This window comes from Puma concolor, chromosome C1 (assembly GCF_028749965.1).
Source record: "Puma concolor isolate L17-30 chromosome C1, mPumCon1.1.hap2, whole genome shotgun sequence".
Taxonomy (NCBI): Eukaryota; Metazoa; Chordata; class Mammalia; order Carnivora; family Felidae; genus Puma; species Puma concolor.
The window spans coordinates 160,205,527-160,227,690 of NC_141674.1; the positions used below are offsets into that span (position 1 = coordinate 160,205,527).

The window sequence follows — 22,164 nt, forward strand, 5'->3', positions numbered from 1 at the left end:
ATTGCCTAAGGTCACACAGCTAATAAATGGTGGCAAATTGAATTTTTGAAGCTTGACAATAGAGCTGTGCTCTTTTCCACCATACTAGGCTGCCTCTGTTCCACCACAATGATAGTAAAAAGTATAATTAAAATGACAAAGTCAATAGAACTCAGATTTAATTGGTAAAAGAAAGAATTAGTGAACCTGAAAGGAGGTCTGTAGAAATTAACCAGTCTGAAGAATACAGAAGAAAAAAAAAAAATAGAAGAAAAATGAAAACAGCTGCAAAGTCCTGTGGGATACCATCATAAATTTCAACAGACATTTAAAGGGAGTCCAGGAAGGAGGTAAGAGAGATAAGGGTCCAGAACAAGTATTTGAGAAATAATTCGTGAAGACATCTCAAGTTTGATGAAAAACAGACTACGTAAAACCAAAAGCTCGATAAATCCAAAGTAAGATAAATACCTATACAAATCTGTTAAAGATGAAGACAAATCTTGAAATCAACAGGGGAAAAACAACTGAGAATATACAGAGGAATGTCAATGTGATTTATGGCCAACTTATCACCTGAAAATGGTACTCAGAGGGCAATGGAATCACATTTGCCAAGTGCTAGAAAAAATTGTCAGCCAATAGTTTTATATCTAGCAAACCTATCCTCAAAAATTAAGGCAAAATAAAAGTAATCCTAGATAAACATTGATTGAGGGAACTTGTTAACTGACTTGCCTTATTAGGAATACTAAAGGTTGTCCTTCAGGCTGAAAGGAAATTATAACAGATGGTAACTGAAATCCATAGCAAGAAATAAAGAGCAAAAGAAACATGGTAACATGGTTAACATGTGAGTTAATTATGAAAGACTCTTTAAATGTATTTTTCTCATGTTCTCTCAATTTCTTTAAAAGAAGGTTTTATGAAGCAATAATTATAATTTGTGTTCTTAATATTAGACAACATTGAATCCAGGACCCAAACCATTAAATTAGTCTAAGAAGGGCACTTTTTAATACATGCTATTTTTTAAAAAATGTTTATTTTTGAGAAAGAGAGAATGTGAGCTGGGGAAGGGTAGAGAGACTGGGAGACACAGAATCTGAAGCAGGCTCTGTGCCTCCACTTCAGCAACGTGGAGAGGTCACCTGGCCACGGTCTGGGGGAGAGTCTGAGCTGTCAGCACAGAGCCTGATGGCGGGGCTTGAACTTACAAACTGTGAGATCAGGTCCCAAGCCAAAATTGGATGCTTAACTGACAGAGCCACCCAGGTGCCCCAATAAAGGCTGTTTTTTAATAAAGATATAAGAAGTATACCTACTTATGGCATCATTTTCATAAAATAGAAACTACAAACTACTGAAATTGCAAGGAGATATACACGCTTGCAGAAGTTATTTATTGAACTTCTTTCAATCCATGACAGACATAATACATAAAAAAACCCAATGGCACAAGTTTTTATGAATGTTTGAGAGGCACTTGAAAAGCACATTCTCTATTTGTAAGGGACAAGGTTTGATCTTTATATACTTTTTATAGAATTTTAAAAGTTTACTTATTTGTTTTGAGAGAAAGAGAGCAGGGGAGGGGCAGACAGAGAGAGAGAGAGAGAGACAGCAAATCCCAAGCAGGCTCCACACTGTTAGCACAGAGCCTGATATGGGGCTCAGACTCATGACCTGTGAGATCATGACCTGAGCTGAAACTAAGTCAGATGCTTAACTGACTGAGCCTCCTAGGTGCCCCTATATTTTTATATAATTGTACAGTAATATATATTTATATTGCATATATAAGTGTACTATACTTAAACATATATACTTATTTAATAAATATATACTTATTTTTATCTACTACAAATGCTATAAAGACATTTTGAAATTCTATAAATATAAACAGTGCAGACAGCGTTCTCTGATCACAGTGCAGTCCAACTAGAAATAAACACAGAAAACAAAAATTTCCCACCAGCTAGGTGTGAAAAACAAAACCACCTTTAATAACTCAGGTTTAAAAAAAAATCTAAATGAGGGCATCTGGGTAGCTCAGTCCATTAACCGTCCAACTCTTTTTTTTTTTTTTTTAACGTTTATTTATTATTGAGAGACAGTGTGAACAGGGGAGGGGCAGAGAGAGCAGGAGACACAGAATCCAAAGCAGGCTCCAGGCTCTGGGCTATCAACACAGAGCCCAATGTGGAACTCGAACCCACAAACTGCAAGATCATGACCTGAGATGAAGTCGGACGCTTAACTGACTGAGCCATAAGCGTCCAACTCTTGATTTTGGTTTAGGTCATGATCTCACAGCTTCCTGAGTTTGAGCCCCATGTTAGGCTCTGCCCTAACAGTGTGGGGCCTGCTTGGGATTATCTCTCTTTGCCTATCTCTCTGCCTGTCTCTCTGTCTCTGTCTCTCTCTCAAAAATAAATAAATCTTTAAAAAAACTAAATGGAAATGCAAGAATATATACAAAATAATAGTTATCAAAATACTACATATCAGAATTAAGGGGAAATAGTTAAAGCAGGGATTAGAGGCAAATTCATAGCCCAAATACTTATATTAATAATCAAGAAAGAATGAAAGTAAATAAGCTTCCCAACCAAGAAATTAAAAAAATTTTAAAACCTAAGTAGTAGAAAGGATTTAATAAAATAGAAGTGCAAGTTAATGAAGTAAAATATAAGAAACAGTAGAACCAATATATAAAACATGAGTTTATTATGGATAAAAATAACAAAATAGACGTTAACTAATCATGAAAAAAGAAAGCTTAAACATACAAAATAAAAAAAATAGAAGTAACCACAGACACAGAAGAAATTAGAAGAATTACGGCAGACTACTTTGCTCAATTCCTTGCAAATAAACTTGACACCTGAATAAAATGGGTTAGTTTTGTAGGGACATATAATTTAGCAAAAGAAAGGACGCAAGGCAAACAAGAATGCAGCATTATCCACTGGTCACTCACGACTAGGATGAAATGAGAGAGGTCACAGGCTTTCCTCAGGCATGGTCCAAGACCTTAAGAGAAGACGGTCAAATGGGCATTGTGTTTTCTCAATAAGTTTTTGATGACTTGATGTATTTATTCATCTTCATCTTTATGAACATGCAGTAACCAGTGATAACCTCCCATTTGCTGAATATGCCTGTGTAAACATACTTGCTGGCATTGCGTGTTCCTGCTAGAAGAGTAGCAGCACTGTAGTACTATCACACAGCCCTTCACCCACCCCCACCCCAGGAGGGGACAACAAACAGATTGGTTTTTAAAAAGGAATCTGTGATATAGATACACATTCACTCATCAGTATGTCTCCAGCATCCCTCTCCCATAATTCTGTCCCTTCAAAGGTTGCTAGGCAACCCAGGAGAAAAATAGCCAAAGCCCTTGTGAAGAGAAGACATGCTTACAATGTCAGAAAAATAAATGGGGCTTGCTCACTTGGGCTTGCTCACAAACTGCCAGGACTTGAGACATAATTCATTTACTAGCAATGATTGTAATTGATCTTGAGGATGGTGAAAACAATTGACCATAATCTACCCAGGGGAGACATGACTCAAACCACCCAGGTGTGAGAGGGGGTGCTGTTTTGGGGGTACCTTTTGCCCTTGAAGGAGGATGAACGTTCACCGGTTCCTGCTGAGGCCAGTCTCTGCTTAAGTTTGTGTAATTCCATTCTTGCAGTTAGCACAGTCTCTCTAAAACGTCTTAGAGCTCACAATGGTTAACAACCAATCCTCGGGAATTGCTGCTTCATCTCCCCTGGCATTTAGTATATCTACTTGATTTTAAATGGAACCTGCTTCTATGGGCATTGGCATGCATATTGTCTCTGGTGGCCCGGGCTCAGATTGCTCTAAGGAAGTGCACAGCCTTCCTACCTGGTGTGTATGCCAGGGTCTGCTCACAGTGACAGGTGTTGATATTCAGCTGTTAATTTCCCCCATTAGAGACAATGTGGTAGGATCTGATGATACAATCTGTTCATCTGAGGTCTGCCCTGGTTTTTTCCTATCTAGAATATATTGCTAACTTTATTGAAACAATAAAAGAAAGAATAGATTTGCAATCTGCCCTTTAAATGGTTTTGCTTTGCTAGGAAAAAAAATCCATAGCAGTCAATTTCTTTTTGTCTATTATAAATTTATTAACGGTGTGTTGTAATTAGGTGCATGGCTTTGCCTTAGAAGACAAATGGTGCTTCTTGAACTGTGACATTAGTCTGATTGTGGTAAAATGACCCATTTGGTTTTACCAGCTGTGACTTTGGAGGGAGCTGAATGACACAGGATGAATAAAACTCAACAGATGAAAACATTCTCAGCTGATACTCTCTATTGCTGATCCTTCTGCATCCCAAACAAAATATTCTTTGGATTGGCTTGCTGATGTCTTGGTGATCCAAAGAGCACTATGCTTAAGCGAGTTTATCAAATTGGGCCCATATTCCCCCATTAATATGATGTAAATTGCTCTGGCAGATTCTAAAGATGTTGTGTTGTCTAATTAATGAAGAGGAATTCCCAAGTGGGGAAACCGGACTGCGCAGTGGTGGGTTGCAAATGTGCTCTTTGGGACCAGGCTGCCTGCGTTGCAAACCTTTTAACTTCTCTAAGCCTTGATTTCTTTATCTCTGGAACAAGGAATTGTGTAACATGCCTCACAGAATTTATGTGAGGGTTAAACGAGTAAATTCTAAGCACAGTGCTTATACATAATAAGCTCTTAAGAAATTAAGGATATAGATCTCAGAAATAAGAGTCTACAGAAAAATGGTCCAGCTGAAGGAGAGTTGTGGGTTCCTGACTAGGCTTGAGAGAATAAGGTGAAGAACCATTATCAACTCCCTTCAGCATGCTCCCTATCTAGCCCTTGTAACTATGTTGGTAGCAAGGGGAGCCCAGAAGAGAAGGGAGTTCCCCTTCTGTGGCCATTATCCTGGCCACTATCCTGGCAAAAGAGTTTGAACTATACTGACTTTAATTAATTCTTTTCTGTTCTTAGAGAAATCTTACAAGCAGAGAGACAGGAAAGAGTAAGAGGAAGTGTCATGCTACCTGACTCTTCAGTTTTACAGCTGACACGAAATTGAAACCATAGAAATGGAAAACCACGAAGAGATTAAGTCCATGTTTGTGGTCCTATCCCCTCACTTGTCCTTGTTTTGGGTGACTTTTTCTACGTTTTTTTATTCCTGTCTGCCATTTATACCAAGTAAAGTTTTGGCCAATGAGGGTTTACAGTAGGATGCTTTCCAGAACATTCCCATTTCAATAAGGAACTTCTGGGATAGAAAGCAATGAGTCTTAATGAGGAAGTTTCATGCACCATGACAAAACAGCTTTTTTTAAGTAGGGGAAGAAGGTTTCCATTATTTCTTCATTACCTCTGAAATATATCCAGCAAGTGCACCTAATGTCAGAGGCTACTGTATTTATTCAGTTGATGATGGCTGGAAGTGGCCTATAGTAAGCCTGAAATAGAAATTTTTTTTAAAATCTGGAGTTTCATCTAAAAATAAAAAAGAACATCGTAACACTCCAGCATCTCTGTTTTCTCATCACTTCCTTCCTACACCAGTTATCAGTTTAGTGCTTTTCAGCTCTGACTCTGCCCTTCTTTGGCCTGCTTTGTGCTACTGGAGTAGACTCCATAAACATTCCGCCTTTGCCATATGGCAGATGTTAGGCTTTGTCAGTAGAGGGCACTGGAAGGCCACTGCAGGAGAAAAGGGTCCTCTTCCTGGTTTTGGTATACTTTTTTCTTGCTTCTGTGGCTTTTGCCTACTAGTGGCATTTGGGACACCCAGTGATGCTCACCCTACAGCAAGTTTTACCAGTACTCATCGAGCAACTTCCCACTTAAGTGTCAAAGGCATCGTGGCAGGTGGTTTTCTGTTTGCCAGCCCTGGCCTGTCTCACCTCAGAGAACTTCACCACCTGTGGGCCATAGTCCCATCCTTTCCAGTGAGGTCTGAGTTTCAGCCTTGGGTTGGAGTCAGGGTCCCGTCTAAGTTAGTTTCTTCCTTGGGTATTATGTCTCAATTAGAGGTAGTAGCTCTTTCCCAGTATCTGCTCTTCCTGTATTTGTTAGAGTTCTCTTTACTCCTCAGTATCTAATCTCCTATCACAAGTAAATAATTATTTACATTAAATTTTCCCTGTTCAAATGACTGGTATATTTTCTGCTTTCTGATTGCACCAAATTGATAGATCCTAGAGGATCAGAAGTGATATATGCAGATGGCGAGTTTGGAGAGGCATGTCCCAGCTCCTTTTCCTTCTGTCTTCTTTGGAGAGTCAGCCTGCCCTGGGTGATTGTTCTTAACCTGCAGGCAGCTCAGTGGCCAAGGCTCTGCCCCTGAGTGAGAACCTATGGTGGTCCAGCCCCAGGCCCAAGACCTGCCAGATAAGTTTGTCTAACTCTGTCTTTCAGTTTTAAAACCCAACTCCCTGCAGATGAAAGTCACATTCTCCAAGATCAGCTCTATTGGTAATAAAGGATTATTTAGGAGCCAGTCTGCTGACTGCTTTATCTTATTCCTAAATTAGTGCAGGAAGCAGGAAGAAGTCCTACTTTTTGTTGTCTCCTCCTCCCTCACTCTCTAATGATTTTCATACAAAACTGTTTAAAACAACTTATCCCCAGAAAAATGAGTACTTCAGGAAAGCACAACATGTCTAGCAGGTCTGTTTTAGCTTTGCCTGTCCTCTGGCCCACTGTTACATCCCACCACGTATAAAGCTGTTTTTTCTTAAAAGCTGCCCTAATTGGAGAGTGATTCTGTATCTCTAGAATGCTTAGACACACCATAATATTCACCTTCAATGAGTACAGTCCCACAGAACACACATAAACAGTCCAGAATTGGGTGAGAGGAAAACAGTTAGAAAACAACCTGATCTATTTGAAACACATCTCTTTACAGTCATAAATTAACAGATTATGCATTTAAAACTGTGTGAAAAAAATAGACTTGAGGCTTCCACTGTGTGCTTAGAGGACCACTGAGGAAAAGGGTCATTAGCTAGCCCTTGAGCAAGGTCTGCTTCCTTGATACGGTGGACATTAGCAGTTGGACTCGATGGCATTGCTGAGTTCTTGTGGAAGAACGGGTGTCAGCAAATGACCACAGTGAGCCATGCACCATGGCTCAGACAGTGAGCCATGCACCATTTGTCCCCTCCATCATCTCTCTTGACATGGTACCTTCTATTATCCTTGACTTTCTCCTGTACTCTGCATGCATGGGTGATTTGCTTGTGTGTCCTGTGTGTTTGCAGAAGGAGGGTACAGTGGAGAGAAAGGTACCCTAATGTGCTTTAGAGAGAGTGAGAAAATGCGACTCATGCCTTTTGTGAACACTTGAAATGTTGGTGTAGTGACCGAAGATTAATAAAGCTCTGTAACATGTCCAATCTCAAACATAGGCCTGGAGTAAGAACCTCTGACTTGGGGAACATAATGTAATCTTGAGATTTCTTAGATGACCTTTGAAACCGATTCTTGCAGGGCTGAAAAGCCGGAGGAGGTGAACATCTTGTCACTGACTGATAGTAAATGGTTAAGAATGGGTTTATTATGGAGCTCTGTGATTTCATGTGGTAACTTTACATTTTAAGGATTAGCTTAACAATGCAAATGGTGTTATTTTAGGGACAGAGTCAGGTTATTAAGAGACAGAGTTAGGTTATTAAGGATCAGAATCAAAGGAATCAACAAACTTGAAATTTAAGCACAAATCTTTGCTTTTCTCCTCACTGCTTTTAGTAATTTCTTCAGTTATTGTGGAATAAATAATCATCGGTGTTAATCATAAACCCTCTTTTTTTGTAGACAGCAGTGATCTAAGGCTGAGATGTGATTGAGGTTCATTTTTTTTTTTTTTTAATGGTGCTCAGGACACATCCAAAAATGCGACCTTGAAATGTTGAATATTTCAAGCTGGAGGAATTTGAGAAATGGCATGAGCAGGAAGGACTTTCTGACCTTTCTCCAAAGCAAGTCCTAAAACCTTCATGTGAGGTGCCTTCCCTTTATCCAGAGGAAATGAACATCCTTATCTCTGAAGAGAGTGGATATAGAGAGGGATCTGCATGACTAGGTCTTGCGAAGTTCCCGCAGTTTATCACACTCCCCATACTGTCTGTCCTATCACTTCTTTCCAGCACTCTCCACTCTTCATCAAATCTAGCATAAAAACACTCAGGTTTAGCCATTTTTTCAGGTCTTCCTTTCCTTATTAAGGCTCTTATATCATGTAAAACTTCTATTAAATAAATTTGTATGCTTTTTTCTTATCAATCTTCCCTTTGTTACAGAGGTCCCAGTTGGGAATTTAAAGGGTAAAGGAAGAAGATATTTTTCTTTTCTACATTTATTTCTTCCAGACACCTCCTCATCTAGAGTTCTCCTTGCACAGCTCTTCCTCTCTTTTTCCCTGCTTCAAAGGATTGACCCTGATGTATGTCTTTTCTAACCTGGACCTATCTTTCACATTTGCTGAGGGTGTAGGGCCTAGCATTGTGATTCTAATATCTGTGTCATTTTCGTATCATGTTTTCTGATTTTAAAGAAATATCCTCAACTATTTAATTTTTTCAAATGATTTCACTTCAGTAGAATTATAGCATGTGTATATTTTGAATAAATCTTGGTCTGTGTCCCATATGTCAAGGTAATTACCCAGAGATACTGTTCAAATCAGGTAGCAGATTCTTGCAAGTGGCAGAATGGAACCCAGCAGGGGGGTTCAAAGCTTGACACTGGTAGAGTTGAACAATTCACAGTGTATTCTATGGAGTGGTGACCTAGGGGCACTCTTCACAACCTGCAGAGCCTTTTCATAGTCACTTCCTCCTCTGCTCTGGAATTGTTTACTGGGCCACCTTGAGAAGATGAGGCAATCAGTGTCTGCTGTCTCTACATTTTAAGTTATGTAGTAGGATCCTAAATGTTCAGCGACAAATGTCCGGTGTTTGCCACCTAAGAAGCCTTTTAAAAGTTAGAGATCGGGGCGCCTGGGTGGCGCAGTCGGTTAAGCGTCCGACTTCAGCCAGGTCACGATCTCGCGGTCCGTGAGTTCGAGCCCTGCGTCGGGCCCTGGGCTGATGGCTCAGAGCCTGGAGCCTGTTTCCGATTCTGTGTCTCCCTCTCTCTCTGCCCCTCCCCCGTTCATGCTCTGTCTCTCTCTGTCCCAAAAATAAATAAACGTTGAAAAAAAAAAAAAAAGTTAGAGATCACATATGACATGTGGCATGTGTAAACCATTTCAGCTTTTATCCTATTAGTGAAAAAAATAGAAACAGCCTGAATATCCACCAACGAGTGAATGGATAAACAAACTATAGTATGCCCACATTGTGGAATACTCTTCAGGTATCAAGTTGGCATGGGTTGATCTTTAAGCCATGTTATTGAATGGAAAAAATAAGTACCAGGACACTTTAATCCCATTTGATCCCATTTCCACTGTCCCCAACTGTAATTATATCCTAAAATTTATATCATATTTATTAAATTATATACTTAAAGCATAGCAAAAACAGTCTATATGTATTTATAGAAAATAATAAAAATGCATGTAAAAATATCTGAAAGAGTACAAGCACACTGATATGAACAAGAGCTTGAGATTAGGGGTGGTAGTGAAGAGGTATTTGGCTTTTTGCTTTCCATTGAAGGAGTGAAGGATGAGATGCCCCAGAATGTGCTAGTTTGGCATAAAGATTATTTTGAGTTAAAAGTGATCAAAACCCAGCAGATGCAGAAAAAGCTCTCTGTCTCCCCATCAGCCTGCTCAGTTTACATTGGAAAGGAGAGCCTGTATGAAGAAGAGAGCTATGAACAGACTCCCCTTTACCTAAGAGATGATCTGCATAATAGGGCAAACCTTTGTTTTTCCAAAGGTCACCTTTCACCTCCTTGCCAGCAGTCTTTCTCCCCTTTGTATCCCCAGGCTCCTGCCCCTCTCCTTAGCTCATACAAGCTTCATGTTGCCTCACTGTCTTTGGAATTCCTTTCTTGTGTGGATTTCTCATGCGTATGCTATTAAATTTGACTTTCCCCTATTAATCTGTCTCATGTCAATTGGATTCCAAGTCCAGCTAGAAGGACTTCTGCCCTGACACTATGTTCCTACATTGGGGAATTTTCTACATTAAAATGGAGCCATGTATTACAAGTAAATATAAAAATTTTCAAGTCATTGATTTTGAACGGATAAGATGTGACTTAGGGAGAAAAGCAACTTTGGCTGGAGCCAGGTGGTGATACTTAGGGACGAGCTGCAGGCACACACCGAACCATTCAACCTCATAAATGAATCTAAATCTCTCAATTGTAGATGGCACCTCTGTTGCTGTGGTTAATACTCTCAGAACAGTTAATTGTGCTCAATGTCTTAGTTTATTGCTTTTATGAATAAATAAACAGGATACCATTTGAACAGACTCCCAAGAGTTTATTTAACTGCATGGTAATGATTTATTTATTAGTTATCATACTTCAGTCTTGAGGTCTTCCTCTCTATATCTATATTCTCCCTCTTCCTTAATACCCTTCTCATCTCACCATCTGGTGTGTATATCCTGTTTAGGACCTGCCTTAAAGTTCACAACTTCCAGGAAGCTTTTCTTAATTAACTCAGTGTCATTGAGAATTTTTTTACTCAGCAGGTCTTTGGTGAGTGTGCTTTAGGGTTTGGAGACTTCATTTTGCACCTTCTAAAAGTATTGCTTGCTAATTGTTTTTCTGTCATTTTTTCCATATATGTTCTCTTAATTCATCTTCCAATGTAATGGACTCTTCATGAGATAAAAATAAAGAAGACAGTGATGAGTATTGACATTGAAATAGGACTATCTTTTTAAAACCTAACAGTTCCACTTTCTGTTAGATGTTTTCAAGAAAATGTCTTAAACCCACCATGCATATGTGTATAATGTTCCTGATACCAGATAATGTCTATAATGCAGTTTTAATCATGATTTATTTCCTCCTTTGGTCAAATATGTTCAGGGATCTGGGGGCATTCCGGCTTCAAAAGCAGAGAGATGAGGCTTATATTATTAAATCCAACCCAAATCACCACCCAAAGGGACTCTCTGTTCCTCAAACCCTGCTTGTGTGTAAAATATAGTTAGAATTTGCTCACATCCAAAGATGCTGTTTCGCTTTGTCTAATTTTATGCTACTTTGGGGAGCAAGTCATATTTTGTCCTGGCATCATTTCTTGGCTTACATACAGTAGATGTATGTTTGTGTGCATTCATTCATGTAGTCATTCATTCAGCAAAAATTTATGGAGTGCTGCTGTGCTGGGTACTGAAGATGCACATGAAGCATAAATAGGAGCAGTCCAGGTAGACAAATTGGGGATAGCACTCTAAACGGAAGGTCTAGCATATGCAAAGGCCCTGAGGCATGAAATAATAGGACCTGCTTTAGGAGCTACAAGTACTGTGCAATACACTACTGCATCATCAGGTGCACATGGGGACATGGTTTGAGATGAGATTGGGTAGATAGACAGGCAGGGCCATTTGTATATCATGCAGAAGGGTTGAGTTTTTTGTTTTTTTTTTTTAATCATGCTGGCAGTGTAGATCTACTGAAAAATTTTGAGCAAGAAAATAACAAGGTCAGATTTGTATGTTATAAAGAAATTCTAGCTGCCAAGTGCAAGATGGATTAGAGAGAGATGAGGATGGAGGGAGAAAAAGGAGGAGGCTACTGGAATAGTCTGGGTGTGAGATGATAAGTGACTGAACTAGGACATGAAAGAGGAGATGAGGTGATTAGAAAGGAATTTAGGGAGTAGAATTGATAGGACTTGGTGCTCAATTGATGTATTAGTTTTCTATTGCTGTCATAACAGATTACCACAAATGTAGCAGCTTAATGTAGCACAAATTTATTGCCTTCTAGTTCTATAGATTAGAAATATGACATGGGGGGCGCCTGGGTGGCTCAGTCGGTAAGGTGTCCGACTTCAGCCCAGGTCATGATCTCACAGTTCGTGAGCTTGAGCCCCGCATCAGGCTCTGTGCTGACAGCTTGAAGCCTGGAAGCCTGCTTCGGATTCTGTGTCTCCCTCTCTCCCTCTCTGCCCCTCCCCAGCTCATGCTCGTACTCTGTCTCTGTCAAAAATAAATAAACTTAAAAAAAAAATTAAAAAAATATGACATGGATCTCACTGAGCTAAAATCAGGGTGTTGGCAAGGCTACACCCCTTTCTGGAGGCTTTAGGAGAAAATCGGTTTCCTTGTTCATTCTGGTTATTAGCAGAATTCAGTTCCTTGTATTTGTAGAACTGAAGTCCCGTTTGCTTGCTGGGTATCAGCAGAGGCCCATTCCCATCTTTTGGAGGCCGCATGCATTCTTGGGCACCTGACACCCTTTCCCTGCCTTCAAAGACAGCCGTGGCAAGTAGAGTCCCTTTCGTATTTCGTATCTCTCCTGCCTCTTCTTGTGCCTCTCTTTTCTGCTTTAAAAGGCTAGAGATTAAATTGAGCCCATGCAGATAATTCGAGGTAACCCTTCATGTCCTTAGCCTTAATCACATTAGCAAAGTCCCTTTTGCCATGGAAGGTAGGTATCGTGTTCATGGAGTACGAACCTATGAACATAGTCCACATAACATGTGGCCTTCTTTGGGGGAGTCATTATTTTGCCTTCTCCAACTGGATGTAGGGTTATGGGAGAGGATAGAACCCAAGTTTCTGACTTCAGCAACCAAGAGGAATTTAGATTTGGGGGAAGAAGGTAAGTTTGGTTTTGAACATGCTGACTTTAGGATGCCCTTGTGATATTAAAATGGAGCATCTAGTGAATATTTGGATGCACCAGCCAAAAAGTAGAGGAGAAATCAAGGCAGGAGATAGAGATTAGAGAACTGTTGACATCTAGTGAGCCATCAGTGAATGTGTAGGATGGGAAGAGAATAGGGCTAAGAACAGAATTCTAGGGCCAATAATATTCTAGGTGCACCAGAGAGAGAAGCACTCACAAAAGGAACTCAAGAATAGCCTCTGGAGTCTCAGTTTCTTGTAACACTTTCCTTCCTTCCTCCTCTACCTGGCCTGTTTTCTCCTCATTCCCTGGTTTTCTGCCTACTTGTAGTATCTGCTTCCTAAAACTTGAGCTTGCACATTGTTCTCCATGGCCTCTCCCATCTGTCATCACAGATCTCTTAGCTTCAGCTCTCATTACTAGGCTGCTTCATTCTCTTGTTTGTTTTGTGTTTATTTTTTTAGTTCAAGGTGGGGGGAAACCCTAAAGAGAATCAGATTGACCCATATTATCATTTTGCATCATGCTATGGCAGAGGCCACCAGTTTAAATTAGGATTGGCTATCCAGAGGTCAGGTCCCCATCCTAGTCAGCTGCTTCTCTGTTTCAGGAATGAATTCAGTTGGACTATTCAGAAAGCCTCTTCCCACAGAGGCTTTGTGAGAAGAAGGTTAACTTGATCTCCATTGTATTTGCTGGATCCAGGATTATAGTGTCAAAAATGGGTATATAATAGGTTCGGGACTCTCTTTACCATCACCCCATTTGCTTCTAGCTTCATGTAGCCTTAATGCTGTCTGTACGCAGTAAATCATCTTTATAGAAATTGAATTTGTGGTCCAAATCACAGGAGTAAAATCCAAGCAGGCAAAACTCAGTTCAACTACAGGTTTCCCCTGCTATCCAAAAGTAGAAACCTTTCTTAAGCCAAAAATAGTGTAAAGTGAAGAAGCAATTGCCATTAGTTTATAAAGAAAAATTTTTGAGCATTCCCAGACCCAAGATAACCCCTTTTAGGCTTTTCTGATGCCTTAGGACACATGTTGCTAATGGGTGCACAAAATACATTGAGATAAAGTACAGATACTCACAAACACAGTTCAAAGCTACGGCAGCTTGTTGCTGAGAGGCTGAATGTGGTTCCTGGGGAAGGAGCTTCATGGGGCTTCTCCGGCTGCTTGGGGTATGCCCCAATAATGGCTTGCTGCAAAACAAACACTGAACACTGAGTTCACTTTTTGCCTTTTTCACGGAAGCAAAACGTATGTTTATAAACATTATCCAAATTAGAGCTGGTTATTTAGATTCACAGTCCTTCTAGTCACTCACCATTCATACATTCTCTAGGCTCTTACTATCCATACACATACGTGAGCGATGACTCTCCCATCACACTGAACATGAAGCATCTCATCTCCTTTCAGAAAGAGATCCTCTGGGCAGGGTTGCAGCTTGCATCTATGGTATTGACAGGAGCCAAAAAGGGACCATTGTTACTATTTGGTCCTCCTCCTGGATAGCAAGAGGACTGGAATTTATATTGCCAGTGCAAACAAAGTACCACAAAGCCTTCAAATTCCTTATAGATTTCATTATACACAGATAATAATCTTTCACAAGATCTGTATTTACTGAACCTAAGTATGATGGATCGACTCCAGGAAAGGCAGGGCACCTACCTACAAGGTCAAATGAGCTCTGAAACCAAATTCCTATGAAGCCAAGCTTCAAAGAAGATGTTTCCTTGTATGGGGTTCATGTGAGGTGAGCAGGGATTGGTGATGGCCTGGGTGAGAGGTGATCTCTTGCTACTCTCCTCTGTGCCCTGCAGAGGCTTAGGCCAACTCATAAACCATAGCCCTGGCCTGTAGTTCCTACTGATAGCTGGAATGAAAACAGGAGAGTGCAGTGTTTTCTACACAAGAGTGGACATTCACCATCCATTTCTCCAGTGGACTCTTGCTGGGTCATTCTTTAATTGCAGCAGAGGGCTGTGCCTTCATGCTCAGCTGGCCAATGTTGAGCCTACTAGGACTGTTTTAATCAAGTCTGTTTATTCTGTCTACAAGTGACTTCTTGGTCATGGTTAACTGCTTTAGGGGTGAATTAAGTTCTATTAGGCAGTAAATTGCTTAAGCAACTCTTGTCTATGGAACTGATCTCAGTGAGAGCAGAATGAGCAGAAAACCTAAGAAGAGCAATGGAAGTTCAAGATCTCAAAAGGGCTCTAGAGATGATGTAGGATAACCTCACCAAGAGATGCTACACTGAGGCTGACAGCTGGGGCCTCAAACAGCTGGAGCCAGTAAGAAGAGGTCAGCCAAATTAGCATTGAAGCAGAAGTTATATGATGGTGCTTTTGTTATTTAAAAAATATAAGGGAAAGATAAGGGGAAATATTGTTGAATAAAATGAATGCAATAGAGGCAGCCTCCAAAATAACTGAAGGGCAACCTTCAGCTACTTACTCTTTCTCTGTGGTCACACAGATAATTTTCCTTTGGGTCTTTGAATCAGAAGATCTGAAGGATGATTAAATTCTTATGCAGAACAGGGAAATCATATGCTTCGTCTCTTACATTCTTCCTTCCCTCATGCTCTCTCTTCAGATCCAAAAGAATCATATAGTCTAGTCTCAAAAAATTACTCATGTTCTTTGAACCTGCCAGACTCTTTTACACTTCTGTGACTTGGTACATGTTGTTTCCTAAGCCTGTAGTGGCTTCCCTTTCCTTGTCTATCTTGAAAATTCCAACCTAATCATCAGGGGCCAGCATAAGTTCATCTTCTTTAGAAAGTCTTCTGGGACTCACCAGATTGGGTCAGTTGTTCCTTAATTATGCTCCCACATATCTTTGTGTGTGTATTTTTCTATCATTTGTCAACTTATGTTATAATCATGTGATAGGATAATACTCTGAAATATTACTGGCTCATTTAGGATTAATTGCATTATAACAATAGCTTTAAAAAGGTGGAAGTTTACTTCTCTGTCCTGTTAAGAAATACTAAGGGGAAGCAGTCTAGAGCTAGTACAGCAGCTTTGCAGTGTCATCATGAATCCAGTTTCCTATCTATATTCTTTGCCATACTCAGCTTATAGCTCTCGTTTTCAAGTTTACCTCACATCCAAAATGGCTGCTCAAGCTCCAGCCATCACAACCATACTTCAGGAAGTAGCAAGAAGGAAGAAGGAAGATGTCCTGTCTCCGCTCTTTTAAGAAGGTTTCCTGGAAACACTGTAGAACAGTTTTAGTTATATATAATTGGCCTGAACTCAGTCACATGGACACACATATAGCTGCAAGAAACTCAGGAAAATGTATCTTTATGTGGCAGCATTGTGTCAGAATAAAAATTGTACTCAAGGAAATGAGAGAAGAATGGGTATTGAGAGGCATGTTGCAATCACATTATCTAATGCATTTTTTTTTTTTTTTGAGACAGAGACAGAGCATGAACGGGGGAGGGGCAGAGAGAGAGGGAGACACAGAATCGGAAGCAGGCTCCAGGCTCTGAGCCATCAGCCCAGAGCCCGACGCGGGGCTTGAACTCACGGACCGCGAGATCGTGACCTGAGCTGAAGTCAGACGCTTAACCGACTGAGCCGCCCAGGCGCCCCTCTAATGCTTTTTTTTTTTTTTTTTTTAATTTTGTCATTCTTGCTGCTTCTCATTCCTCTACCTATTGAAGCTAAGCAGCCTGTGGTTTTAGGAAGCGGTTAGAGCCCAGGTGAAAACACATATAATGGGTTTAAGGTATACAGTCGTAATTCAAATATGCAGAAATGTAAACTTTCTCCATTTGCTGAACTTGATTTGCCCAGAAGCCCCTACTTCCATTTATGACTAGAAAAAAAATCTTACCAATTAAAGGTAATGTCACTTCTATTTTAAAATGTAATCTCTTTGGGGACTCTTGATGACAGAACAAACTGAGGGTTGATGGAAGGAGTTGAGTGGGGGAGATGGGCTAAATGGGTGAGGAGGGCACTTGTTATGATGAGCCCTGGGTGTTATATGTAAGTGATGAATCACTAAATTCTCCTGAAACCAATACTACACTATATTTTAATTAACTAGAACTTAAATAAAAATTTGAAAAAAGAAATCTCTTTGGATAAATATTCAGCCAAATGCAGGGCTCTTACCGTCCCTTTATTCTACCTTCTTACCAAGAAGTGGTCTGGTTACCAGAATCTCTCTGCATCTCTCTAGTTCTCTTGGACCTCCAATACATAGTTATATTAGATGTCTGTCACACTCTCTACGCAGGGACCCCATGGGTCTGGAGCACTGTCTTAGCTGTTTCGCTTTCCCCAGTGCCTATTGCAGAAGTTGACATACAGGCAATAGTTAAAAATTTGATGAATTTGAGTGTATTTTAAACGCATCACATAATTAATTCAAATGGTAGCATAATGATCTGAAAATCCTTGTAAAATTTCTCTAAAGCCCCTAGCACTATGTTTATAGGATTTTCTTTTTTAAAAAAAAAATTTTTTAATGTTTATTTATTTTTGAGACAGAGGGAGACAGAGCACGAGTTGGGGAGGGGCAGAGAGAGAGGGAGACACAGAATCTGAAACAGGCTCCAGGCTCTGAGCTGTCAGCACAGAGCCTTATGCGGGGCGCGAACCCACGAACCGTGAGATCGTGACCTGAGCCAAAGTCAGACGCTTAACCGACTGAGCCACCCAGGAGCCCCTATAGCATTCTTTCTTATGGCATTAATAATACTCAGCTCTCAGTGATGGTGGTTGTGTGCTCGCCCTTCATTAGTGTCTGCTCCCTGAGGAATGTTCCCGATCTGTGTAACTCTCACAGGTCCTGCAGAAAACCATGGGCATTGTAGGCCTTGAGTCAATGAAAATGAAGGACTAAATGAATAGGGACTGGCACTTTAATATTTACCACTAATGAATGACTCCCACCTGGGAAGAAACAGATTGGATTTTATCAGAGCTATTTAGAACAGTATCAGTAAAGACAAGTTGATGTTTTGCCTTTAACTAAACACTTTTTTTTTGGTAAAAATAAATAAATAAATAAATTGCTTTTGTTTTTCAGAAATCCTCCACCTACTTTACTTCATCCAGAAAAATGGTGTGAGGAATTCAACCACTTTATTTCACAGTGAGTATCTCTTCCACTAAAAATTGCTTATCCAGCAAGGCCTTGAACAGTGATTGGAAATCCAAGCTGTGGAATTTACTTGGCGCTAGAAGTTGTTATGCCTTTTAGCACATTACGACACAGAATTTGTTCCAGTGAATGATGGAAGATGCCTCTGCAGAATTTGAAACATAAGGAGTTCTATTTGACTTTTGGCTGTAATCAGTCCTTCTGATCATGTGGATCACATTTATCTGAGAATCTACTCTGTCCTGGAGCAAATGTTGCCAGTGGTCTTTTTAATAAGGGAGGAGACTCAACGTCTAAAACTGTGATGCCCAGGGTGCCTGGGTGGCTCAGTAGGTTAAGCATCCAACTCTTGATTTTGGCTCAGATCATGATACCACAGTCTTGAGATTGAGACCCGCATTGGGCTCTGCGCTGGGCACGGAGCCTGCTTAAGATTCTCATTTCCCCTTCCCCTTGGCCCCTCCCTGCCCATGTGTGTGTTTTCTCTCTCTCTCTCTCTCTCTCTCTCTCTCTCTCTCAGTCTCAATAAATAAATAAACAAACAAACAAACTGTGATGCCCACACTAGTCCTAGAGAAGAGACAGAAGGTGGCAGTGTTCAACAGAAGCCTTGCAGCTTGGAAGTTGGACTTTGCTCTAGGATCTGTGGTATGAGAACACAGCTCCGGTTCCCAGGATGATTGAGTAGGCAGAGTAGGATCTCAGGCTTGAGGCACTAAAGTGAACAGCCCCAGCCAAGGGCTCAAGGTGGGGAGAACAAGATAAAAACCCATGTGATGGATGGTGTACCTGATGGGAGCTGTGTTACCAGGAGCTAGGCAAGATAGAATGGGACTAAGACAGGAGCAGAACCACCAATAATACCATTAGGATGGTGACTCCTTGCTGGGAACATGAGCTTTTGTCCTGGCCCCTGGGAAAGGACCACACTGCTTCCAGATCTGGGGAAGATACTTACTTTGCTGGAAGGGACTATATGACCCCAGGCTCAAGGCCTGGTGAACTGTGGGGTCTAGACCAGGCATTACAAGGTATATCCAGTGCATAGGAACTGGGAAGAGATGTGCTCAGTGTCTAGCAGATCAAACCGGGTGTTCAGAGGTCATGGAAGAGAAAAGAAGTGCCCAAAATAGCTAGTAACCAGGAAGTAGTGAATGGTCAACACAACGTTTTCTAACTTCTATCTGTGTGCATGATTAGCTTCAACAAAGAGGCAGGACAATGAGGAAAACTGGGTCCCTTCATCATCTTCCCTACTCAGTCACAATACAGATCAATAATTCCTTATCCACAATTCTAAAATCCAAAGAGCTCTAAAAAATGGAAGTTATTTTTGTACCTGACTCATTTAGCTACAAGTCCTGACCTTATGTGATCTGACTTGGTGGCAACACATGACCTAAACTGAAATGAAGCTATTTATAGTCATTATTTATCTCACTCAGTGTGAATATTCATGTGAATTGCTGCAGATATATTAATGTGTTTGATTACAGTGTGCTGCCCCAGATCCTGCTGGGGAATGTTACATAACATACAGTAAATGCACTGGTTTACTTTTCTAAAATTTGATAAAATTCTGAATTCTAAAGCCTATTTGACTCCAAGGGTTAGTAGAAGGAGCTGTGAACCTATATTTAATTTTTGTTTCACATGCAGCCTAGTTCAAGGTCCTTGAAATTGTTTGCTTGTCCAGCCCCTCCTGGATTTGTGCTGTCTTTGTCAGGAGAGAAGAACAGTAATGTACTCTCAAGAACTCTACCAAGCAAAGCTGTATTGGAATGTGACCATATAGTTCAAGGCTAGAGCATTTCCTCGCCCCTCCAGCCCCCACTCTGATGCTTCTGCAAAGCCTGCAGAATGCAGAAGCAGCCACAACTTAAGGGTGGCAATGTCAGGCAATGGTGAGAAGAACAACATATAGAGCAGGAGGGATGATACTCATGTAGGAGCAGAGGAAGAGGCACTCCCTGGAATTTGGGAGCCAAAGGAGGAGGTCAAGGGAACTGGAGAACTAAAGACACCTTGGTGTCTGGGGGCACATTTCAGATCACCCCAGGGAGAAAAATCCAAGGGCTGTGGTTCCAGTGATTTTTGCTAGCAAGGCTGGATTTAAAAAAATTTCCTTTTCATTCCATTGCTGCATACAGATTCCCTTGATTGACCTTCTCAAAGCTGTTGGCCTAGAAAAATCCATTACATATTCACAAAAATGCCTTCCTATACCAAGCTCTTGTGATGCCTCTAAAATGTGACTTGACTCACCAAATTTTTATATTCTGTATATTTTTTCAAGAGTGTATTTGTGTTCTTTTAACATTTTTTAAATTAAAAAAAAATTTTTTTTTGGTTATTTTTGAGAGACAGTGGGAGCAGGGCAGGGGCAGAGAGAGAGGAAGACACAGAATTCGAAGCAGGCTCTGGGCTCTGAGCTGTCAGCACAGAGCCTCGTGCAGGGCTCGAAATCATTAGCCATGATATCATGACCTGAGCTGAAGTCGGACGCTTAACTGACTGAGCCACCCAGGCGCCCTGTATTTGTGTTCTTAAACCAAGCACGGTATTGCTTAGATGGATTTGGGAATAGAGGTACATAATTTATGATGAAGTTGGGACTTTCAGGGTTAAACAGTATAGAAATCCCTCCCTATTACTGATTTTTCTCTATGGCAGATCCTATTACACCATTTAAGTGTATTTAAGTCCACTTAAGTCTGCTTACGTTTTCCCCAACTCTGAGATTTCTTGATGCACTCGTTCTGATTTGCTTTAGACTTAGAAGGGTCTTGATACTGGAATGGAGAACAGAACACAAAAACCGGTGCCTTTAATATGCATACTATAAGGCACAAAGAAAAATATCTTGTTGAAACCACAGGAGAGGGAGAGTCTGAAAAGGTTCTAATGAACCAATGAAGGTAAATAGAAATTAAGTGATTGTGTCCTTTACTACTAATTTAAGACATGGAAAAATGTCATCAATCTTCTCTTTATTTAATGAGTTGTCCTTAGTGGTTTTATTAGTGAAAATACTATATATTATAGTTGTTCATAGATTCTTTCCTGACTTGAGCCCCCAATCCTACTTTCCTCATAACATCTTAGATTCCTCAACCATGAATTCTTTTTTTTTTTACAAGATTGTTAGAAAGATGAGTCTCAAGATTAGAGGCTAATTATTCTATTTTATATATTTAGGTAGAAACCTGCCCACTATTCCCAAATAATAACCTTTGGTTTCATAGGTGAGCCTGTATACCGTAGACTGCCATTACTCAGCCTACCAAATGCAATTTGTCTTTACTATTTCATTCTGTTTATTCAGATCTCTAATGAAATACAAACAGTGACACTCACTGAGTTAGCAATGTCTGTTTAGAGAGCCTTGGTTTGCTTTTATACTTATCTTGCCCATATTGGAGGAGAATGATAGATGATTAAGACTTTCAGAGTATATTAGTGGGAGTGGGGTGGAGAAGATGATTTTCTCATAATTTTAGGAAAGGTGTTTTTAGCTTGAATTATTCAGTTAATTGCTTCAATTCCCATTGTAGAATGAACAATGCATTGTATTAAAGTAAATAAATGAATTCTTTCTGAAGAGCAAAGAGGACTAGAATTCTTTCACAGCTTTAAAACTTTTAATACCCTATCATCATGTGGCTACTAAACCATAGCAGAGGTGATTCAGTAATTTTGATCTTTCTTGGTCCATGTTTGTCTCCACTTACCAAAGAACCTATATGGCTTCTCATTGATTGCTACAGTGGCCTGAAGGGATTAGTCTGGCTGTAGCTAGTGATTATAGCTTGTGTAGACAGGGGACAGGGTGTGTGTATGTGTGTGTGGGGGGGGGCAATGGGAATTAGAGAGGGAACGAATGTGCATGAAGTAGCAGGGGAGGGGCAGGGACAGCATGAGTGCTGGGATGTGGCTTGGTGTTTTTCAGGTTTCCAGTCTTAATTTGGAGATGCTAGGAGAGATTTAAGAAAGTCTGAATCCTATTAGTAAACATGTATTGGAGTTAAAAGAAAAGCAACGTCAGTTTGGTTCTGAACCTTTGGTCGTTAGTGATAATTGACTAATTGATATGAGTTAGTTATGCATTTGTCAAAGCTTGACTCCTGACAGCTTAGTTAAGATAAATTAAACATGATGCTCACATAAATTCTACACTGCTTTTTATCCATATGCTAGGACCCTGCCTGATGTTTTTTGTCACCTCTG

At 40.3% G+C, this 22,164-nt stretch overlaps 1 protein-coding gene across 6 annotated transcripts in view; it reads left to right on the forward strand.

Moving 5' to 3' along the window:
• Positions 1-22,164, forward strand: part of MYO3B (myosin IIIB) — a 482,588-nt gene that overhangs the window by 192,898 nt on the left and 267,526 nt on the right. For all 6 annotated transcript variants that reach the window (XR_015255300.1, XM_086718868.1, XM_086718870.1 and 3 more), the window contains one exon: positions 17,863-17,928. Coding sequence is in view for 5 of the 6 variants with exons in the window: in XM_086718868.1 (XP_086574994.1) it covers positions 17,863-17,928 (66 nt within the window). In the remaining variant the exon portion in view is untranslated. The remainder of the gene's footprint in view (positions 1-17,862; positions 17,929-22,164) is intronic.